Here is a 23,847-nt window from a genome sequence, read left to right as displayed (position 1 = left end):
GGAAACTGTAAATTTCTGGCAGGGATTTCACATATGACCCTCCTGCATATGGGCAGTCGTTGCTAATTAAGATCTCGAGTTTAGGGAAGATACTTTGTATTGGGCCCTTGTAGTATAATATTTGGCGCACACAGCTAGGCTTATAAAGACCTTCGGGTCAGTAGCCCAGTAATCACTTATAAACCTAAGTGTTATGATTTGCGGGAACTGGGTAACTGGGTATGCCATAGCTTCAGCTGTTGGTCCTGTTTTATCATCTTTAAAGGATGTTTTCTTGACAGCTTGCAGCATGCCCTGACAGTCAATTTACTGCTCCTGCAAAGTATAGGTTTATACATATTACTTCAGACTGTTTTCTAATCCTAAAGCAGACCCTGCAGATATTTCTTTATCCAAAAATGTCTACTGTTAAACAGTTTGTAAATTCTAATCCCTTTCCCTCTAGCAAGGATGGGACAGCTTTTGACAAGAATATTCTTCTGCTACTTTAACTTTCAGAGTTTTGTATTACCAGGTTCATAAGTTGACATTTTATTGTCTTCTTTTGAGAATGTGAGACTGTTAACCTTCCATCTTCAGTGGTTAAATTCTTTGAATTACTTAATTTGCTTCTGCTTCTTTTGTAGCCAGGCACTCCTTAAAGTATTCCTATGATTCTGCTGATACCATTTCCAGAGCTGCTGCTTCATCTGGATCAGTTATGAAATTTGCTTGGTTAATGGTTACGTTCTCAAAACTTGGCAGAATATGTTAGACAAGGATTTTCTGTTTGCCCCTTCTGCTAAGGTCTTTAAGACATTTTGATGAAAAAAAGGAAAATTGTTTAAAGGTATGACCCAAATTTTCTAACCCAAGTTCAATAAAAGCTTCCTAACTCAGGACTGTTTTTCAAAAAGCAGTTTAAGCAGCAAGGTGTTAAAGACGATACTAAAAAAGTTACAGGGAAGCCCTAAAAGAAAGGGGAAAGCTAACCAGAACCAATGACAGACCAGACAGAATGACTGCTTCCCTCTTCAGCCACCCCCTTACTCTGACAAGTCTGTCCCTTAGTGTAGAACTTCATCTTCCTCAGTGGCATTATCAGTTTATCTTGGACAAATGGGTTCTGAGAATAATCCAGTAGGGTACAGTTGGCAGTGGGAATTCATTCGTCATTTTTAGGAGATTCATCCCTGTTTTCTACAGTTTTGGATTACGTGTTGTCCCAGGAAGTCTTAGTTTCCTCAGATGAAATAGGTAATGGTTTTTGTTCAAGAATCTTGCAGGTGCCAAAGGAACTTGGATGCCAGTTCTAGAATGTTCCTTTCTCTTTCTCTGTATTGAGTCCCCAAAGATTAATATCCTCCCAAACATTACTTCTCATTCCCTTTCTCGTGTTTACACTTTAGACTTAAAGGATGCATATCCTCACATTCCTGTTAGCAAGGAATTTGGAATTTCTGTAGCTGGCTCACATTACCAGTTTTAGGTCTTACCTTTTGGCTGTCTACTGCAACCAGGGTATTTGCATAATATCTGGCTCCAGTAATTGCTGACTGTAGACTTCAAGGAATACACATCTTTCCAAATATGGATAAGTGCATTATATTTACAGACCCCCCCCCCAATTGTCAAGACTTTCTGAGATTTATCAATAAACTCCTCCTCAATCTGGGGTTTCAGTTGAAGTTGTGGCATTCTTGCCTCATCACATCTCCCAGAACAGTTTTTTGGGATGTCTTCTGAATACTTCGTTAGGAAGGGCTTTTCTTCCTCAGCATAAAGTAGAACTGTACAGAGAAAACTTCCTGACTTTTTCCAGTCAGTCCCTGACATCTGCCAAGGAGTTTTTCAGTATTCTGGGGTTCATTATTTGTTGTCATGTTTATATTGGCCAATGTAAACATGAGAAAAATTCAGTGGAACTTCAAATCAGTCTGGTCTCAGCATCATCATGTGTTATCTCTTCAGATCTATTTACTAGGATTTGGAAGAAGGGGAATTAGTGTAATAGGTAAACCAGATGTTTATTATTCACACTGCTGTAGTAGCCTATAGGTTGCATTCTTCCAAGGATAAGGCAACTGGGCAGCTTCTAAAACCTTTCACCCCCCCCCCCAAAACCATAGTGACTACAGTTTTTTCAGAACTTTCTTGCCGCCTCAAGGAATAACAGCTTAGAGGCTTCACAGAAAATGGCAGTTGGCTACAGCCTTAGTTCCTGTCATTTAAGCCCTCATAGGGAACCCTTTCACATATAAAATATTTTAAATATTTTTGATTTATGTTCTATTTTTTGAAGAATGCTGGCAGGTTAATATCAGAAGCTTCCTGTCAGAAACTGACATTTTAAAGCAGGGCTTTGTATTGAATACAGGAGCTGTTTTTGAGACATTTTAACTGAAGTGTAACGATTTAATGCTTGGGGATTGTGTACTTAACACTGTTTGAGTGTTTTGGTTCTTGGGTTTTTGTACATTTAGTTACTTCTTGCCTTAATTTACGGCATGAGACGGTTTGCTTGAAGATGTATGTTAGCAGTGTGAAGTGTATTTCAGGGCTAGAACTGTATTTGTGCTTGGGGTGTGAATGTACTTTGTGAAATCTTGTTTTTACTTTTTCTGTCTGTGCACTTTCTGTGAAAGGAACTTAGAGTTCTGGTAGGATTTTAGTGTACTGTACAAAGAAAATCTATTGTATTGTACTGTATGTCAAGCTTTTCTACCAGGGCCTCTTCTGAAGACGGGTTCTTTAGACCCAGTCGGACCACCCTGGTAAACAAATGTCAAATAAGTAAAATACTGTCTGTGTTTTTACTTTTGAATTTTGAAGAAGTGTGCAGGGAAGTGTGTGCACTGCCTGTGAACACTTGTCTGATTGCTTACTTCCAGTCTGATTCTTCCCAACAGTGCTTCTCAGCAATTGGGCATCTCCTCCATCTACAGCATAAATACTTTTCCAGGTTCTGCTGTTCCTTTGCCCAGCATACCAAAAATGAAAACGGCCAGTGCACGAGCCTTTGCCTGTAGTGTGGTCTGAGTCACTGCCTCAGCTGGTGGAAGGTGACTCTGCAGTAGTCACTGCTGGTTTCTCAGACCACTAACTGGTTTCCTTGAATCCCTCTGTTGTAGCCTTGCTAGCTATTATGATATAGAGATTCCAGTGTTGTCCAATGTGGGCATGGAAGAACCATCCATTTTAGGTGCTACAGACGCCCCAGGAGGATTTCTTTGTGGTGGCCAAGGAAAGAGACCTCTTAATCTCATGTTATGCTTCCCTCTTCTCGTTCTTTATCCATAGATGTCCCTTGGAAAAAGGAAAAAAAAATAGTCTTTGTGAAAATAAGGTCATGTTTCTCTCACTTGAAATGGTATTGCCACTCAGATTGGTTATTTATCCTTTTCCTATATGCTGGGCATTTAAGTCAGTATGATATAATATAACACAGTGCTGTATTGATGTGCCCTTTCAGCCCATCAGACTGTATAGCAGGCTTCCCCATGTAACTTGTCTAATCTAGTTGTAAAAATGATTTTTTTTTGCTGTAGATATTTACTGTATGTTGTTCCAAGTTTCCACAATTCTAAGATCCAGTTTATTAAAGAGTTTGTTATAAATTTTCCATTCTTTTTAATGTCAAAAACTCCTGTAAAACATGTAAAAATGGGGTCCTATGTTATTTATACCTGGATGATTTTTCCACACATCTGCTCATAAGTAACTGTATAAGTAGTTGTAATATTCTAAGGCCTTCCTTAAATAACATACTTTGTGAAATGTTTGTCAGTGTGGAAGACTTCATTTGTATTTTTTGTAGTTTAGTAGTCTGGAATTTTGTATAAGGAAAACAAAGTACCATGCTCAGTTTGGTTAGTTAAACTTATTAAATATTGGCTCCTCATTATCCTGTTCATCTGATCAGCTGTTGGGTAAGGAGCTGCTTATCTGATCCAATCTGGTCATACTAAAGCTGTGCAAGCCTTAAGTTCCTTTTAAGATCTTTCTCTCTTATAATACCCCAGTCAGCTTTTCTCCTCAGATCTCATTTGCCATCATCCTGTGATTACATGCTCCATTTGGTCACATCTAAGTGTTCCTTAATTTTTTTTTTTTTTATGGGGTTATATCACAACGTCGAACTAACAAAAGTTTGATCGTTGTAATATCGAACTCTAAAGTCCAAAACCAAAATACAGAACAGCGATTTTTTTTCCCAGGGAAAAAAATTGCTGTTCCGTGACAAAAAAAAAAAAAAAAACTTAAACTAAAGTGGGGGGGGCTGTGCCCCCCACCCCCCTACTTAAATGTACCAAGTCCGAGATTGCACCACAGTGGAGGAAATAGCAAAGCCCCGAAAACAGCCCACCAATCCCTGGGAAAAAGTCGATGTGCCATGGCTTCGCTATTTTCAACTTTCAGACTTTAGGATTTGATATTACAACGTTCAAACTTGTTTTAGTTTGACATAATATAGACCCTTTTTTTGTTTGTATTGCTTACTACCTGCCTCTTTTAGCCATTTATGTGGCTATCTAGTTAGATTTTGATCTTAGCTTAACGTTGAGCATCTTGTGTGAGAGATTTTTACCTTTATTTACATTTTTTCCTTGCCATAATCATTGGGGCTTGAGTCCCAACAGTTTTCTGTTTAGAAAAAAAAATCATGTTTGAATTTTTCTGTCAACTTTTTTTTTTTTTTTTTGCTGTTATAATTGTTGCTTTATTTTCCTTTTCTGCCATGGATAAGCAGGATAGTCGAGGGAAGCCTCCTGAAAAGAGCTTTTGTAAAATGGCCACAAGATTCGGCACCTAACATACCCATGACCTTTCATTATGTCCCTAGGGTAACAATCGTATTGCAGACTCTGTGTCATTTATAAGGCCTTTGAGTCTAGATCTATTTCAGATCATCAAAACAGATTAATATTGAAAAGGCTGCTTCCCTTGGATCCATCATCTGACACACGTAGGAAAGAGTGGGCAAGGAACATGACTTACATCTGCAGCAGAAGCACTTTCTTGAACCTCTCCATTGCACCATATCAATATAATATCAGATTAGTCTATCAAGCCTACTACGAGCAGATGTTATTTTGAGTGTGTGTTACCTCATTTTTGTTGTGGCCACCTTCTGCTTCATCACTCTGGTCTGTCAGGTCTTTCAGGAGTGTTGATCATTATAGTGGGAAGGTATGATGAGAGCCTTTATCAAGACGCAACATAACTTGGGTGTCATCTCACCCTTCCCTGTTGCTAGGTTGGGTCTTGCTGTCCCTTTCATCCAGAGGTTTCGGACCCATCTCACCCTCCAGAGCATGTGCATATGCAGATGAACTAGACTTCATTCTTTTGGTGTTGAGCCATTTGATATTGAATGGGTCTGGTGGCAGTCTGCCCAATGCCGAGTCTTTGGTTCAGTCTTTTTTGCCATCACATTTGGTGCTGTATTCAGAATTGAAGACCTTGACCTTCAAAGCATTGGTTCCAAGTTTATCCTTGGGACAGTCCACATATTTGGTATTGGGCATACATTCCTCTGTACCTTGTGCATCAGCTTTGGTGAGGATGCATGCAGTACTGGCAGGAGTCTCTCCAGTGCTGACTGATCCTGAATCAGTCTGTGATGGCATGGCGAAGGAAAGTTGCTTCTCAACTTTACTTTGGCACGGCCTCGAAAGCCTCCTGAAAAGAGCTTTTGTAAAATGGCCACAAGATTCGGCACCTAACATACCCATGACCTTTCATTATGTCATAGGTTCATAGGTTCATAGGTTCATACTAGGCTATCTGCCCAAGGGCATTTACAAGCCTAGCCCATCGTTTTGTGGCTTACGCCACCCCTTTAGTATGGGGAACTATACCCATTATTTTGCTGTGCCTCTGTCGAGCAGTGACACTGAGGTAATCCCTGGGGTATATCTGCGATCTCCCATCCATTGGTCAAGATTTCTCTTGAACAAGGCCAGCGAGGTGCTCTGCCTCACATGTACCGGGATTTTGTTCCACAGCATAGGGAGTCTTTGGGTGATGAATCTATCCCTCCAGCACGTCCTATTAATAGCCGTGTCGAGGTTTAAGTCTGGGGGCCTTGTGGCTCTGATGGATCTAGATTTTTTGAGGTGAAGCATATTCATCAAATCTGGGTTTGACATGGCCTTGTATGTTAGGCAAAGGTCACCTCTGAGCAAGCAGTGGCGACTGAATAGAGCTGGAGTTCTTTCAGTCGGGCAGCATAGGACATATTTTGAGACCCTTTATCCTTTTGGTGAGGAACTTTTGTGGCCTCTCCAGCTGCTGCAAGTGTCGGGTCAGATACATTCCGAATGGGGCATTGTACTCAATCATTGGTCTGATGAGTGATGAGTAAAGGGAGACTATGACCTCCCTTGATCTAGATGAGAATCCCTTCATGATAAGGTGGGCAATGTAGAAGATCTTCCTAACTACTTTAGCTACATGGGTGTCGAATGACAGACTACTATCAACCTGGGTCCCCAGGTCCCTGATAACTTCTTCTGTGCTCAGTGGATTGCCACCTATTTGGTAGCTGGGGGTAACCTTGTGTTTCCCGAAGGGTATGACTATGCATTTTTTGGCATTTAACTTTAGGCCGTGGCTCTGGCACCAGTTATCCGTTTCTGTGAGACCCTTCTGAAGGATATCTGTGTCAGATGTGTTTTCTACTATGGCGCCCAGTTTGCAGTCATCTGCAAACTTTGTCATCATAACCCTCCTGTGTTTGCTTTTACTTGGAAAAGTAGATGCCAAACAAGAGTGGGCCCAGGACTTAGCCTGTGGGACACCACTTGTGACAGGCTTTGAGTCTGACATGGCGCCAGCAACTCTGACCCTGTGGGTTCTGTCACTCAGCCAGTTTGCAACCCATCTTGTGATGTATGGGTTAACATTTAAGCTGATGAGTTTTCAATGATACCGAGTGGGGTATTGTATCGAAGGCCTTAGCCAGATCGAGGTAGGCTGTATGGACTGCCTTTCCCTCATCAATGGCTTTGGTGACTGTTTCGAAAAAGTCAACCAAGTTTAAAAGGCATGATCTGCCTTTGACAAAGCCAAACTGGGTTGGATCCAAAGTCTGCAAATTCCCTATGTCTTTATTTATGAGGTCCATTATGATCCTCTCCATGGCTTTGCAGATAAGGCTTGTCAAGCTAATGGGCGGTAATTTCAGGGTCGGTGGAGGCACCGCCTTTGTGAAGTGGGACCACAGTTGCAGTGCGCCACTCCTGGGTGCGTATCCAGAGGTAAGACTTTGATTAAACAGCTGTCCTAGCTGTGGGTTTAATTCCTCATTGAGTTCGTGGAGCACACAGCCGGGGACACCATCAGGTCCCATGGATGCTGTGTTTTTTGCTTTGGAGAGAGCAGTTCTCACTTGGGCTCTGGAGATGTTTGCGGGGCTGAAATCGTTTGGTATAGATATCTTTCCTTTTGGGGGGAGGGAAAGTTTGCACTGAACCTGTCAGCCAGTATGTTGGCAATGTCTGTAGGATCAGTAATCTTCACATCATTTTGAACTAGTTCTGAGCATATCTGGGAGTTTCCTCCTAGGTTTCTAACATAGCTAAAGAAGGCCTTATGATTGTCTTTTGAGTCTTTAGCTATTTTTCTCTCGAAATTTGCTTTGGATGATTTTATGAGAGCTCTTAGTTTTTTACTTATAGTGATCAAGGGTGTCTTACCTTTTAAGGATTTTGCTCTATCTTGTAGTAGCTTCCTCCTTTGTTGTAGAGTTTATTTATGGCTGGGGTCCACCAGACTGGGCGCTTGCCTTTGGTACAAAGAGTCTTTGTTTTGCTTGGGATTGCCTTATCCATGCAGTCCTGCAGGTGCTGGTAGAAGGCATTTGTAAGTGATTCAGCGGCTTGAGTACTGTTTTCCGACGGCTCGGGGGCCTTAAAGGAGACCACACTAGTCTTTAGAAGTGTGAAGTCGGCTTTTGAGAAGTTCTTTACTGTGGTCTTTTTTATTTCAGGTGGGGGTGGGATGAAGACCTCCAGCGAGATTAGTTTGTGATCTGATCTCACCAGTGAGGGGTATACTTCCGGTGTTGAACATTGTGCTCCCATGTTCGTGATGATGAGATCAAGTATGTTATCTCCTCTTGTGGGGATGGTGACTAGTTGTTCCATGGCATTTGAGTTTATGAATTCCAGGAACTTTTGGGCTAGGGTGTTTGGGCTTGAGTAGTGTTCCCAGTCTATATTAGGGTAATTGAAGTCACCTAGTATGATGGTGTTTGGTGATACATTTATCCCCTCTAGTGTTTTCAGGAAGGCCATGTGAGGTTCCTGAGTTTGTGAGGGTGGGCTGTAACATGCTACAATTTGCAGAGCAGTCTTGCCTATGGTTAATTGCACCTGGATGGTCTCCGATGCATCATGCGTTGCCACCAGTCTTGAGGTGTGGGTGTCCTTGATGAATATGGATACCCCCCCCTCCTTTCTTGGTATTGTCCGGATTTTGGGGCGCGGACGCATGATATGAGGTAAAACCTGATATCGCTGGGGTGCTCTCAGGAGCCTTGAACCAGGTTTCTGTCACAGCACAGACATCGATGTTCTCCATACTGAGAAGGGCCTCGAGTGCGTGCATTTTGAGATTTAGACTTCTGGCATTGAGCAGCATTACCCTTAGTTTTTTTCCTTTTTGTGTTCTAGGGTGGTAGGTTTAGAATTTGAGCCTTGCCTAAAAAGGCACTATGGGGTGGCAAGAGCCTTTGCCAATATCCGGAATCCCAGGAGTGACAGGTGCAAGCTGTCCCTGCTTGAAGCAGCGTGGCTTGTCCAGCATGTCATCCCAGGCAGACAGATACTGGATCCCCTTTGAATGACACCAGTGTTTAAGCCAATTGTTAAAGCTGATCATCTTATCTCTGTATTGTGGCATCATTCTTGGTGAAGGTAGGATACTGCTCAAGGTCAGGGTCATACCTGCCTGGGCTACATAATCAGAGAGCTCCTCAATGTCTCTTTTCATGTAGTCCAAGGAGGTGCGTCTCAGGTCGTTTACACCAGCGTGGACAATGACTGAGTCATATTTGTACCTGCTGTTGAGAGACCTGAGTGCTTGCGTTATGTGGCGGATTCTAGCGCCCGACAGACAGCTTACTGTGACCTTCTCCTTACTCAGTCTGGTGGCGGGGCGTCAGTGTGTCTGACTATGGAGTCACCAATGACTAGTGTGTCAGGCATTGTGTTTGGCCTTAAGGGCTGTGACTGTTTGACACTCTGACTGTGAGGTCTATGTGTTGCAGGTGTTGTGTTCTGAGGTGGTGGTTGTTTGGGTGTCTGCTTTGGTGGCCTCTGCTGTTTTGGTAGATTTTTGATCAGAGCCTCGAGTATGTCTTTGTGTGTTTATGTGTATGATTTGAGGTTGTAATGGTACTATGTGAGACTGGGTCTATAGTGTGTGTGGTAACCTTCTCCTCCTGACTGGTCTTGCCAGTCCTATGTTGAGAGAGCTCAGCCTCCAGTTTGGCCGTATAGTTGCATCTCTCGCATGTATTTGTGTTTTGTGGGAGGAGGAGAGGGTTGTCTGTGTACATGAGGCAATTGTAACATTGCCTCAATATTCCAGGTTCACCAGCTGAGCAGGAGAGGACACTAGCAACTGATCCCTCGACATGCTAGACGGATAGACAAAAACTTTAAAAAAGATTCGGGATGTGGGTGACCGAGAATTGGGGGTTGCCTTTTGGGGTACTATCTATGACAAGAGTGCCGTATCAAGGTAATAAGTACTGTAGGAGCAAGTGCTAGGTTTAACAGATAGAGAATAGTCTACTAGGAGTCAAGTAGAGATGATCTTTTTAGTTAAAGGATGCTGATTTGATCAGTAGTATAGTTCGAGGAAGGTAGTTCTAAGGGAAAATTTGAAGAGTGGACTTTAGGTAGCCCGAATAGTTTAAACCTGCTTAACCGGCGCTGCCCTAGTGTGCAACAGTGGCAGCTGGCTAAATCGCGCTAATTGGCTAATTAGCAGCCAAAAGCGTGCTTTATAGCAGGGGGCTGGAAAAGACAGGAAATGACCCAAAATGGCCAATAAACTACAAGTTACTGCTTTAAACCACTCCTCTAAGGACAAACAGGCAGCTCAGTACTCCCTACTCCCACTAGTGAGTAAAGAAACTACCCCTTGACCAAACAAGGAAAATGGAGAAAACAGGAACCAAGACAAAGCCCAGGGATCAGCAAAATCTGATCACTGGAACAAACTATTAGAAAAGTATGGAAAACAAGAGTATTTTTTTGTTTTTTTTCAAGTTTTTTCAGAAAGGCAGAAAATACAATAAATGCTGTGTTTTTCGACTAAATGCTATCAAAAGCTAGTACACTTGAGTGTATTAGCCTGTTGTTTAACTTTTAAGCAAAACTTAAACAAGCAAGTGCAATAAACAGTTCAAGCTATGAAACACAGTAAAATAGGTAATAGCAGAATAAAACAGGCAGAAATAGCAATCCAAAGGCTTAAAAGTCGAAAATGCAGAAAAAATACTTAAAATCTGGAAAGTTTGTCTTTTCTGGTCTCTGCTGCTCTAGGAACTCTGCTGGACACCACGAGGAGCTGTGCTGAGTTCTCTATAGCCAGAAAAGCCCAACGCGTGCTTTATAGCAGGGGCTGGAAAAGACAGGAAATGACCCAAAATGGCCAATAAACTACAAGTTACTGCTTTAAACCACTCCTCTAAGGACAAACAGGCAGCTCAGTACTCCCTACTCCCACTAGTGAGTAAAGAAACTACCCCTTGACCAAACAAGGAAAATGGAGAAAACAGGAACCAAGACAAAGCCCAGGGATCAGCAAAATCTGATCACTGGAACAAACTATTAGAAAAGTATGGAAAACAAGAGTATTTTTTTTGTTTTTTTCAAGTTTTTTCAGAAAGGCAGAAAATACAATAAATGCTGTGTTTTTCGACTAAATGCTATCAAAAGCTAGTACACTTGAGTGTATTAGCCTGTTGTTTAACTTTTAAGCAAAACTTAAACAAGCAAGTGCAATAAACAGTTCAAGCTATGAAAAACAGTAAAAATAGGTAATAGCAGAATAAAACAGGCAGAAATAGCAATCGAAAGGCTTAAAAAGTCGAAAATGCAGAAAAAAATACTTAAAATCTGGAAAGTTTGTCTTTTCTGGTCTCTGCTGCTCTAGGAACTCTGCTGGACACCACGAGGAGCTGTGCTGAGTTCTCTATATCTATCTGTATGTCCCTAGGGTAACAATCGTATTGCAGACTCTGTGTCATTTATAAGGCCTTTGAGTCTAGATCTATTTCAGATCATCAAAACAGATTAATATTGAAAAGGCTGCTTCCCTTGGATCCATCATCTGACACACGTAGGAAAGAGTGGGCAAGGAACATGACTTACATCTGCAGCAGAAGCACTTTCTTGAACCTCTCCATTGCACCATATCAATATAATATCAGATTAGTCTATCAAGCCTACTACGAGCAGATGTTATTCTGAGTGTGTGTTACCTCATTTTTGTTTTGGCCACCTTCTGCTTCATCACTCTGGTCTGTCAGGTCTTTCAGGAGTGTTGATCATTATAGTGGGAAGGTATGATGAGAGCCTTTATCAAGACGCAACATAACTTGGGTGTCATCTCACCCTTCCCTGTTGCTAGGTTGGGTCTTGCTGTCCCTTTCATCCAGAGGTTTCGGACCCATCTCACCCTCCAGAGCATGTGCATATGCAGATGAACTAGACTTCATTCTTTTGGTGTTGAGCCATTTGATATTGAATGGGTCTGGTGGCAGTCTGCCCAATGCCGAGTCTTTGGTTCAGTCTTTTTTGCCATCACATTTGGTGCTGTATTCAGAATTGAAGACCTTGACCTTCAAAGCATTGGTTCCAAGTTTATCCTTGGGACAGTCCACATATTTGGTATTGGGCATACATTCCTCTGTACCTTGTGCATCAGCTTTGGTGAGGATGCATGCAGTACTGGCAGGACTCTCTCCAGTGCTGGCTGATCCTGAATCAGTCTGTGATGGCATGGCGAAGGAAAGTTGCTTCTCAACTTTACTTTGGCACAGCCTCGAGCGGTTCTGGCTCTACCTTGAAACACCCTACAATAGTTATCTTAAGCTCCATCAACTGTTCAAACAGCCTGTACAGGCTTCATCTGTCTCCTCTGAAGAGTCAGATTCTACTCCCAACATTCCTAGAAAGAGGATGTGTAAAAGGAGGTACATAGACTCCCAAGTAGAGTCTTTCACCTCAGATACACAGAAGATCAAGGAGTTTCCCCACAGTCCTTCCCCCAGAGGATGCTTGATTTGCCGAAATCAAGTAATTAATAAGAAAAGAGGTGTCCTTGCCCACACATCCACCATGTCTGAATGAGGTAGGATTGTTTGAGGCATTTCACTGTGCACCTCTACTTCCTTAGAGATCCCTGTGGCCAGCCCATCTCATTAATTTGACTGCCAGGAGGGCATGATAGGAACCAGATTCCTCAGATCCTGTATGTAGTGAACTGGATAAAATTCTCCCATCTCATAAGGTTTTGCAGTGCCGTTCCCAGGGTCATGTGGTAGACTCCTTAATTGTAACAGCAGCTACTAAAAAGGAGCTGTCTGACAAAGCAGTGACTATCCATCCACCCAACAAGGAGTTGCGGGTGATGGACATAATGGGTATGCATGCTTATATCTCAGGTACTTCTGCCCTCAGAGCATTAAATTACACTACATATAGGAAAGATGTCCAGAAGTAACTATCCGAACAGGCCTCTCTCTATGATGATCCCCCACACCAGAGTCACATAACCAACTAGAGATTACTGTGAGGACAATGCACAATACAAGTTGATTGGGCAGCCAAGAAGGAAGGTACATGCATCACCATGAGATGTCTCACCTTACTCTTTCTGTTTGATTTTTGCAAATAAATTCAAAACGTCCTTCACAAATATCCCCTACCCTTTGATGGTTCATCCATTTTTGAACCATTTCTGAAAGACTAGTTACTGAGACATGAGCAGGAAGGCAAAATTCTGTCATCAGTCAAGTTTGAGTCCCCTCAGTGATCCTTCAGCAGGAATCAGAAGAGGTCCATATCTGTCTGGTTTAAGAAGACCCAGTGTCAACCCTTTGACTACTCCTCGGACAGGGACAGCCATGGCAGAGGTGCCCCCAAAAGTGGATGCTGACTCAGATGTTTGGAGGAACCACAGAAATAGAGATTTTAAGGGCCCTTTTTGGGCAAATGGAACCAGCGTTCATAAGGTCTTACCCGGCTGATCCTGTTGGCAGTTGGAGGTAGTTTCTCGTTATACTTTCTTGGGTGGATGACCATCACAAGGACCTTTTGGATAAGGGAGAGAATATCCACAAGTTTTGTCATACTCTTTTACTCTTTTTAGTGCTCAAGAAGAAAGACATTCGGCTAAGACTTGATCTCACTCGCCAAAGACCACTTCAGTATAGTCAATATGAAGTTGGTTCTGACACATCTAAAGGCTAATGATTTTACGTGCTAGATAGATTTTCATGAGGCCTACCTCCACATCAGAAAGACATCATAAACTAAGTCAGTAATTGGGTTAGTTGTTATTGCCTTTCCGAGGGGGTTCAATATTTGTCAATATGCGAAGATATGGTTAGCAAACCAAGTTGCTTTGCAAAGGATAGTTTGCACCTGCCTCTCCTAGGCTTCCGAATATTGTCTAAAACTTTGTCCGCCTTCTTAGAACATTTTTTTAGGCAATTCCAAATTGACAAATGTACCAACATGACAAAACCCAAAGAAAGCTATAGGTGCTACTGCAAAATGCTGTGAGCCTAAACAAGAAACTCCACCCTACAAACTCTCCTCAATCTGGAGAATATACACATCTATCCCATTACTTGAGAGATGGTTTAAATCCGCAGAAACCACTCTGGCAGTTCAAAGCTTCAGTGCTTTCCACACATTCTGCACAGAGAAGGCAAAAAGGTGGAGGAGTCTCTATCTGTATTAGCAACAGTCATAACTCTACATTGGTTAAACAGGACAATGCCCTGGAATTTATCCACATGCAAATCACTATAGTCAAAGCCCCGTACCATATCCTAGAAAGCTATAGGTTATCCACTATGTCTCTAGAATGTTAGTTTGTACCTAGACCTGCTGAAGATACTCACCATTAAATCGAATACCTATTCATAGGAGGCTTTAACTACCTCTCTATAGACTTTGAAACCTACACAGCCTCATACTGGCAGGCACAACAATTCCTAGACTTAATTAACACCAATACCCTCGACCAGATAGTGTGCACATCCACCAGTTATTCAAGTGTATTGGACCTAATACTTAACAGTATGGGAGAGCACTGCACACAATCCCAGTGATACGTCCTCCTGGTGAGGTCGGGCCACAAAGCTGCCTCCTTCTAATAAAAATAAACTCTGTAATCCCAGCAAACCCTGTAACAGTTTGGAACTATCCAAAGAAAACTACATCCTGTTGAGTGATAGTTTGTTAAAATTCAGTGCCCATCCCAGCCAAAAGTTCATAGTAACCTATGCACAATTGTCTGTATAGGGGCTTCTGTACCTACTAGAAGTAAGCCCAAAGCAAACTCTGAAAACAAAACCACACTGACAGAATGCTAACCTTAATAGGGTATATAACAAAAGGAAAAAAATAATGGCCAAAATCAGGAAGAGCAATTCCCATAATGATAGAAGATCTCTAAACTAAACAAGAAACTAAGAGGGCCAAGTCCAGCAAGGCCACCAGTGAGGTCAAGTTAGCCATACAGGTTAAATATGACCACAAGGCCTTCTACAGCTATGTCTGAAACCTCAAAGGCAGCACACACCACTCTGCTGAACTGTTGGTCAGTGATTACACTTTCACTGAGCAGAGTGGCATAGCGAATTTGCTGGCTGTCAAATTCAGTTCAAACTTCACCTTCTGCCTTCCCCCATGAGGAACCTACTAGAATACCCCCCCCCCCCATTAACAAGAGAGAAGGGCTAGCTGTCCTCTATAAGGCCAGAAACAAAGCCTCAGTGGGTCCTGATAATATCCCAGGATGCCTCCTAAAAAGCTTAAAACATGACTCATCAAGACCACTTGAGTCTCTCTTCAACTATAGCCTCAAAACAGACTTTTGTACCCAAGAATGGAGGACTGCAGTAGTTATCCCACTTTACAAGAGTAGGCCATCAACCGACCTCGAAACTATAGCCTATTAGCTTGCCAGCTGGCATAAGACCCAGGAAGTCACATTGGTGATACCACTTTCAGTAAAAGACTAGTTACCTGTGGGTACCTCAGGGCTCTGTACTGGAACCACTCCTGTTTGGTATCTAAATCTTGGAGGTAAAGGCTAATGTTAAGGGCCTTTGGCTGACCAAGTTCTCAGATGACTGCAAATTGGCAGCTGTCATATTCTCCCATGATGCAAATATCTTCCAAGAGCGTCTAACACAGACAAATGACTGGTACTAAAGTTTCTGACTAAAACTCATTGCTAATAAATGTATAGTTCCTTTTGGAAAAACTGCCACCCAGGCTAATTACTCCATCTTAAGATACCCCTGAGAGCTTGGTAGTCGGGGATCTAATCTAGGAACATACATAGTCCGTAACCTGGCCTTTGACCAACATATAGCTAATGAAGTAAGAAAATAATTCTGAGCTGCCCAACTTATAAGATATTGTATCCACATTCAGGGAAATCATAGTGCTACTTTATTTGGGCCTTATCAGCCCCATCTAGGAGTATAATGCCCCCTTCAGCATGTACCTGACCAGACGTATGCAGCAGTTGGAACACCTGCAAAGGTTCCTGATCAGGCAAATCTGAGGTTAAACCCATCCTGTACATATCATCTTAAAGCCCTGTCTCTATACTCTGTATCCTACAGGTTAGTAAGAGGCCATCTGTAGCTGGCATGTAAGGCATCCTCAGATCCACCTCTGATGGACCTTTTGCACATTCGCAAAATGAATGTCGTTATGACCACTAGATCTAAGAATTTATATTTTACTTGTATAAATAAGACATATTGGTGAGACATATATGTATCTCTCAGGATCCCCATGCTGTGGAACAGGCTGCCCATCCATACGAGTCGATCCCTTACCCTATTTAAACATAATCATAACTAATAGATTGGATATCAGAAATTCATCTTGGCTTTGCCCCCCCCCCCCATCTCTGATGGACAAAGGCAGACAGGAATGCCCTAAGTAACATATACCCCCTGTAACCTAGAAACTTCCTAACTGGCATATCTCTTCTAATAAACACCCATGATACACAAGGATACAGTTGGGTTGGATTGCACAACTAGACTTATAAAGGGCCCTGGTGGTCGTTGGCGTAGTATATATTTATGAACCTATGAAGATGGCCAGGGCATCCAGGAGATTTTTCATTACTGGCTGGGACCCACTCATTAACAATCCAGAGCCCTGCCTTTCATTCTCACCATATCTACTCCTGGTGTTTACCAGCTGTATGGCAGAAGTTGGAGCACTTCTGAGACTCCTAGAATTCTGTGTTCCTATACCTGGACATTTAGCTCCTCACTGCTACAATGGAGTTGTGCCTTAATGAAGCCACACATTTACTAGTTACAGGTCTGCCTGTGTCTGTGAACTATGAAAAACACAATCTACATCCAGTACAATCCATACATTTTTTTAATGCAATCTGGATATGACATGTAATCGGCCTACCTTTGGAGCAATCTCAAATATCTAAGGCATCTGTTATATTTCTCTTGAACCTGTGATCTCCCCAACACTCTTGGTGCTTCAGGTTCATGGCATCTGCTGTCATTATGCTTCCCCATGCGCATCATTATATGTGTAGTTTGCAATGGCTACTAAGAGTCCAATGGTCCTATTTATCAGATCCCCCAGTAACCCCAGTATTGTTGACACAGCTATGTAGGGCTCATTTAAAGTGGTGGCTTAGCTCTCCCCCATTTGTGGAAGGGTTGACATTTGCTCTTTCTTCTCTAGCAGCAGCAGTCATAGCTGATGCCTCATCCTTAGGGTAGGTGAGATTTCAAGGGAGGATGGTTCAAGGAACATAGAATTGCATGGAGGCCAGACTTCTCATAAACCTCCTAGAAAAGAAGGCAGTCCTTTAACTTTTCAGGGAAATTAAATTTTTTTTCTTATAAGCATTCAAGGTATTGATCCTTTTTCAGCATCTGATCCAGACATTCTGAAGTTTTTTGTTTCATCAAGGGTCCAATAAGTTCAGTTGGCTTTCATTTCCAATTAGTATTTGCAGCATTGAAAGCAATTCTGTTATCTCCCAAAAACTTTGAAAAGCATTTCTAAAAGGAGTCTTTCTGTTTCAGCCCCTTATAAAAGATTCCATACCATACTAGCCTGGGACCTCAGTTTTGTATCAGAAGCATAGAATAGAGCCCCCTTTGAGACAGTTGTGCCTGTTCAGCTTAAATTTATTTTCTTTAAAACTTTCTGATAGTAACTTTTGAAGAGGATTTCAGAGATGGAAGCCTTGTTCTTCCATCCCTTTATTTAGTTTTACACAGAAGAACTTGTCTTAGAACTAACCCTTCTTTTATTCCAAAGGTTATCAGAGAAAATATCTTGAATCAGTGTATCAACATGCTTTCCCCACACCATTTCATTAAGGTACAGTATATCTTTCATCCTTTCTGAAGGCTTTTATCCTGTGGGGGTAAAACATGTACTGTTTATGGACATCTAAAGTATAATTAGCTTTTCATTGCCAACAGGCTGGGACAAATGATTACTAAAATAACCCTTTTCAGAGGGTTATCAAATTGAATTTCCTTTATGTATTCCTCACAAAGTAAATCTTTTCCAAGCAAGCTAAAGTCACATTCTACTAGGTCACTTGATGCATACACTCTTTCTCAAGAGTTCCTCCTTGGATGAAATCTGCAACACAGCAGTGTCTACCTTATACCTTGCACACATTCATAAGTCGTTACACGCTAGATTTGTTGTGCAGGTCGAGGACATCCTTTGGATCAACTGTTTTGAAGTGCATCCTGTTGTAATGCCACCCTGGCCCAACAGGCAGATTGGATGGACAAGATAACAAGGATATGGAATTTATGCACTTAACATAACTTGAATCCTTTTCATCCTAGTTCTTCTGATATGACAACACTCCCTCTTCCAAATTTTCATTGACCTAAGGACCTCATGGACCATCAGAAAGCTCTTCTGACGGTGGTCTCCTTTCCTGATAGCCAGAGTCTTCACTGATGATCAGTAAACTCGGTCTGTGGAGCGGACTACTGGGGAAGTGGTTGGTATTGTGGGAGGGGAAGATAATTAAAGGAGCTGGAGGCTTGGAACTTTAGCGTGGCTGAATTGGATATGACAAGCAGCTTCATATCCAGTCTTATTGGACAGAGAAGAATGAAAAGGATCCAGTGTTATGGCAAGTACCTAACTTCTGTTTTTCATCACATTTTCATTTCTAGATTGTATACAGTTGCTAACACACCTGATAAGACTTACTACTGAAAATGAATCTTTCATCCCTCGCTGTTAACTTCTAACATCACATGTATTCATTATTAATTGAAAATTTTTTTTGCAAACAGGTATGTTCGTGTTTTGGGAAACTTGGTTCCTGCAATTCAAATTAAAACTAAGCTGTGTCAGCTGGTGGAAGTCATGATGCAGCGACGGGATGATCTCTCTTTCTGTCAAGAGATGAAATTCAGGTAATCACCAAAGATGCAAGTCATTGTGTAAACAAAATGAAGAAAGTCAAAATACTTCCTCCCCCCAGCTTAATTTGCTGTTGAATGTTGCCATATTCCACTAGTATCTTCTTGAAACTTTTATTTTAGAACAGATACCATTGTTATTTATGTGACCTGGAATGTTTCTGCAACTTCAGCAGAGTAATACTCTTTCTTCTGCTGTTGCTGCCAAAATATATGAATGGTAATGTAATGAAACCCTGTAATTTGATAATGGTCTGTTAGTTTTCTTTGTTTTTTTTTCCCAGTTTGACTCCTTAGCTTATCGAATGTCATCCCCGTTCTGGACTGTTGACCCATTTGTTCCTTATCACTGAGGTGAGGGCCGACCAGGAGGGCCCATCATTTAGACAGCCATTAATGTTATTTTTGATTTTTTTTTTAATGGTTTTACCATCCCTGTGTACATCCAGCATAAGTGCAGAGGAGGAGACATTAGTGAACTGCTTGGGAAGGATGTCTCCTTGCTTTCTCAAAAGACATATCCCTGCATGCAGCCCAGCTCCTGTACTTTAAAAAGAGAAGATGGTTTGCCCAGTCTCCACCAGGGAAATTAAAGTTAATCAGTGTGCCCTCAAATGCATGCAGCCCCTCTCCTCCAGGAGAGACACCTCTTCAGTAACTCCCTTTGTTGCCAAGTTTATCCAGTTCCAGGATAGCTTTATTGAAATTTATTGGTCTGGGTTACAGTCAAGGTTTCATTCCTCTACACCACGGAGACGGACCATGTTGAATTTATCTTTTCTGAGTAAATCAGTGTGGTGTTCTAACAAAAGCAGTTTAGCTAAGTCATCTTTGTTTTTAGTCACAGAACAAATAGTAAGTGATATGTTATGTACTTTTGTGGTGTGCTGTGTGTATTTATATTTATAATCATATTACATGTTTTCAATTTTTATAATCATCTTAAAACAGCAAAATTAAGTGCACTGATTGATGCAGAACATAATAGCTGGTTCTATTTGACAGTGATTTACAGTTTAATGGTTTTGCATTTGATGCATAAACCCGTTTACTCATTCAAGACCAGTTGTCAGTCCAGTGATCCACAGTCGTGCATCACAAATGTGGGGCATCAGTGCCACAGACATACAAATGTTATATATTTGCAAATTTATAGATTAATGTTCTTCTGTAGCACTGTTGCAGAATTCTTTAAGTAAGGGATCTCCTGCCAAGGAGACCAGCACAGCAGACTGGCATTCAGACCAATGTTCAACATTGGTGTTCGGATTCGCGGCAAAGAAGTTCTGAGTGTGTGTCCATATGTTGCCTTTATGTCCTGTGTCTTGCATGGGGAGCATATGTGTGATGTATGACACCTGTACTAAAGGCTTTGATATTATGGCCAGCTGAGCTATCCTTGGTACCCTTAGGTTGCGTACTGCAAAAGTAAAGAGAAGGAAATCTGTTATGGTAAGCTTTTACACAACTGTACTTTTTTTCTTATGGAAATTTTGGCATTGTAGTCTGTTACTGTCACATGATGTAGACCCTTAACTGATCATATGCTAAAAAATTGTCCCTTAATCATTGACAGTGTTTGCGCTGTTTGCATGTAAAAGCCTGCATCTCCAAAGTGGTTCAACATTTTGCCACTGAGTTTTCAGAAATGTTACTGGTATATTTAACTGTAAAATGCCCTCCGAATGGGCTCTGCCCTCAGGCAAATGAACAGCTACATCTTGAATTTTCATAAAAAAAAAAATGCTTAATTTCGTATGACTTAAAATGTATAAACATAAAATGATCACTTTGTAAATAAGTACATACTCTTAACATACTCTTATTAGGTCTGAATTTGCACCAACTTTATGTACTTGTGTAGTACATAGACGGAGCACACTGATTACTGTATCTCTCTGTGGGGAATGTTCCTCATTTTGAGTTTTAATCCATGTACCACATTGAAAGGGCTGCCACATACTCAGTATTAAGAATGTTTTTAACTAGTATCCATAGTAAATAATTTTGAATCTCGCACATTAAACTGACCACTTATTAGTATAAATTAATGCACTTAACCAGTTAGGAAGCCCATGGGATGGTTATTAGTAAATTTAGAGAATGTTACATGTTTTGTCCATTTGTCCCACATTACAAGAGAGTGTTCTCCATTTTGGAGATAGGAGACTGAGAATTATGCTGATTACATTCTGAAATTAAAAATACAAGCTTTTTCTGTACCTCTTAAATGTCAGAGAGATGCATAAAAGATTTTGTTATGCAGGGATTGAAGCGGTTAAGCCCAAGTTATGTACTGGAGCAAAATCTGCGGCCACCAAGGAAGAGCGTCAAGAAGCTAAAACAACTTTGAAACTAAAAATACTCACTTCTACACACACAAAGGCAAACTGAATTGTTTAGAGGTTTTTAAATCTGTTAGTCTGTCACAGTTTTATTTAATTATTTAGCTGCTGTTTTGGTGGCAGTCCAAGTTGTACGGCTTTCAGAGGTGTAAAGCGGTTCAAGCTATTACATTTCTTTTTCTTTGATTAGTAGTACATGAGAGTAAACAAAACTTTGTGTATTACAAAGTATTATTATTGGATCTCTCCAGTCATAACTGAGTAGTTGTGTTTTCAACATAGATGTTTAGATTTACCTCTTGAGCTTCACTCTTGAGCTGAATTTCTTGAAGGCCATGCCTTAAAACACGCACCTTTGCTGTAATCTGAGAATTAGTCATAATCCTCTGTGTTTGATAACATTTGTTGTTTTTCCTCTAAAAACGGAAGCTAACCTTTTGTTTTCAGTTGACATTTTTTTTTATAAAAGTTGTACCTTGTCATTTTACAGAGCATATTCTTGCCTGAATTTCACCATTATTTCTGATGACATATCTCTGTATTGCTTCAAGGTACTGTGATATTTGTCGAGCTGCACACCACTCAGTAATACCCATCATTTACTCTGTACATCCTTATAGCTTTTAGGGAAAGTAGAAAACATACTCTTAAATATGTGCATGCCTATCAGATGATGTGGCTTGTGTATTTTGCTATAAATAAAAATGGCAAAGATTACTTTTATTAAGAAAGAGACTTGTTTTTGTTTATTTCATAAGAATACAGCAGTGACATGATCCAGGTTGATGCCGAGTTTGTCAACCTGAAAAAAATGCAAAGCATTCTTTTTTTTTTTTTTTATGGTGGCAAAAACAGAGCATGCGAATAAAACAGATTTCTCAAGAGTTATGATCCTCAGCTAACAAACTACATTGCTAGTTGTTCCAGGTGTAAAGAACTGTATAATCAGTTTTATCTTTGTGAGGTTTACTGCACGAGTGTAAACTGAGAGGGATTGTAAGTCTAGTCACAGAAAATGTATTTGAATAAATGAATAGGATCTGATTTGATAATCAGTGAGTAAAGAAGTATTCTAAGCTGCTGTTTTGCGTAGTGTACCTAGCAGTTCAGCCCACCACTCACAATAAAAAATAAATATGATGCAAAATGTCAGACTGTAGCATTATAGGCATACAAACTAACAATGCTGGACTCTCTCTTTGGAAATCCTTATTTCTGCCTCCTTGAACATTCATTATGAAACTTGCAGAGAGCAACAAGTGTGATAATCAACTAAAGAAAATCACTTAAGATTCATATTCGTACCTTAGAAGTTTCAGTGCAGATCTAAACTAAACTTGACCCCACTGCATTAGTTGCTCAAAATGTTTATTTAGCATGCTAAATATACAGTGTTGCAGATGGAAAAATAGTCTTAACAAATGTAAAGGATTTTTACTTGTAATGTAATTTTGACATTTGTCATAAAGAAGTTACACTATAATATTATTTTATTCAGTGTACTGAGCAGAAGTTTGGTACAACACCTGTAGTGAAATGGAGTGTAATGCAAAATGTCAAACTAACAGTAAATTCAGTAGGGCCTGCTTTGAAGGGGTCTATCTCCAAGCTATTGAGATTTCATTGGGAAACTTTCAGGTACTTAGGAGATTGTTCAGCTACAAAACACACAAGACTACAATTTTAGTCACAGCGCTTCCAATGCAGTACACATGTCAGTCTGACCCCACAACTTCAGGTGTTTGAAAACATGATATTGTAGCTATGCCATGTTTGAGGAAGGCGTATTATGAAAGCAAAATATATTTATAAGATGACATCTGAATGGTTATTGACATGGTTTGTTGTTGGGCCAGTATCTGAAATAAGTAAGACTTTTACTTAACAGTTAACAGTAACTCATTAGAAGAGTATACTGTAGTCTGCGTACTAGGTAGTACTTCAGAACAGCATTATGATTATGATGTGAGGTGCATTACTTAGGCAAGACTATCTTAGTGATGTAGACAACATTGGATGTTTCATTGCACAAAAAGTCCTTGGAGATGGCAGTGGTCGTCTTAGTGTACCTGGAAACCATGAATTAGTAAAATATGTCTGCATAATGGAAAAGATTTTCTCTATGGTACCAAAACAGAGACCTAATGACTGAAGCAGAGGTATCCGTAGTCTTGAAGTACTTCACAACATTGTTTCACACAGGCTTAAACGTGTGTATGCCTGTTGTAAGTAATGTGGTTCCAATGGATCTGCCACTGATTTCCAGGAGAGCAGTAAAGCACTGTCTGAAGGGAGTGTTGTATCTCATGATTCTGAAGTGGACAATTGCATCACTCTGGGAGCTGAATTTTGTGTTGGAGAAACTGACCCACCATTTGAACCCTCTAGTTCAGACCACATAAAACTGTCTACCATGGAAGTTAGAATTCATGGGCACAGTTACTTCATCCAGAAAGGTTTTTGGATTCACAAGCACTCATGTAAGGAACTGTTGTTGGTGTTGCACACAGGTAGGCTGACATTGTGCACCAACTACTTTTTCATGGTAAAAGTTGTGACAGTGGCTGCCATAAATTAGGCTGCTCAGCTCCCATTTTCCCCCAAACTAAAAAAGAAAGCAGAAAGAATCCCTCATTTTCTAATGTGTGTACACCATTAAGTTACTGCCTGAACAAAATAAATGCGTACAGAAAATTGATCAACTATTTTGTAGCCTTTAAGAAAAAAGGATTGCCCATCTCCAGGTGCATTTCCCATTATATTATTTTGCTTTTAATAGTTTGAGAGAGCAACTAAGAAATGTGA

The 23,847-nt window shown here is 40.8% G+C and overlaps 1 protein-coding gene across 1 annotated transcript in view; it reads left to right on the top strand.

Annotated features, from left to right (window-relative positions):
- NF1 (neurofibromin 1) overlaps positions 1-23,847 on the top strand; it is a 5,218,972-nt gene that overhangs the window by 2,187,700 nt on the left and 3,007,425 nt on the right. The window contains exon 22 of the mRNA XM_044054637.1: positions 18,569-18,691. Coding sequence (XP_043910572.1) covers positions 18,569-18,691 — 123 coding nt within the window. The remainder of the gene's footprint in view (positions 1-18,568; positions 18,692-23,847) is intronic.

This window comes from Protopterus annectens, chromosome 13.part0 (genome assembly GCF_019279795.1).
Source record: "Protopterus annectens isolate FY-2018-M chromosome 13.part0, PAN1.0, whole genome shotgun sequence".
NCBI classification, from domain to species: domain Eukaryota; kingdom Metazoa; phylum Chordata; order Ceratodontiformes; family Protopteridae; genus Protopterus; species Protopterus annectens.
The sequence above is the reverse complement of the archived record's forward strand: the minus strand, read 5'-3'. Positions and strand labels throughout refer to the sequence as shown.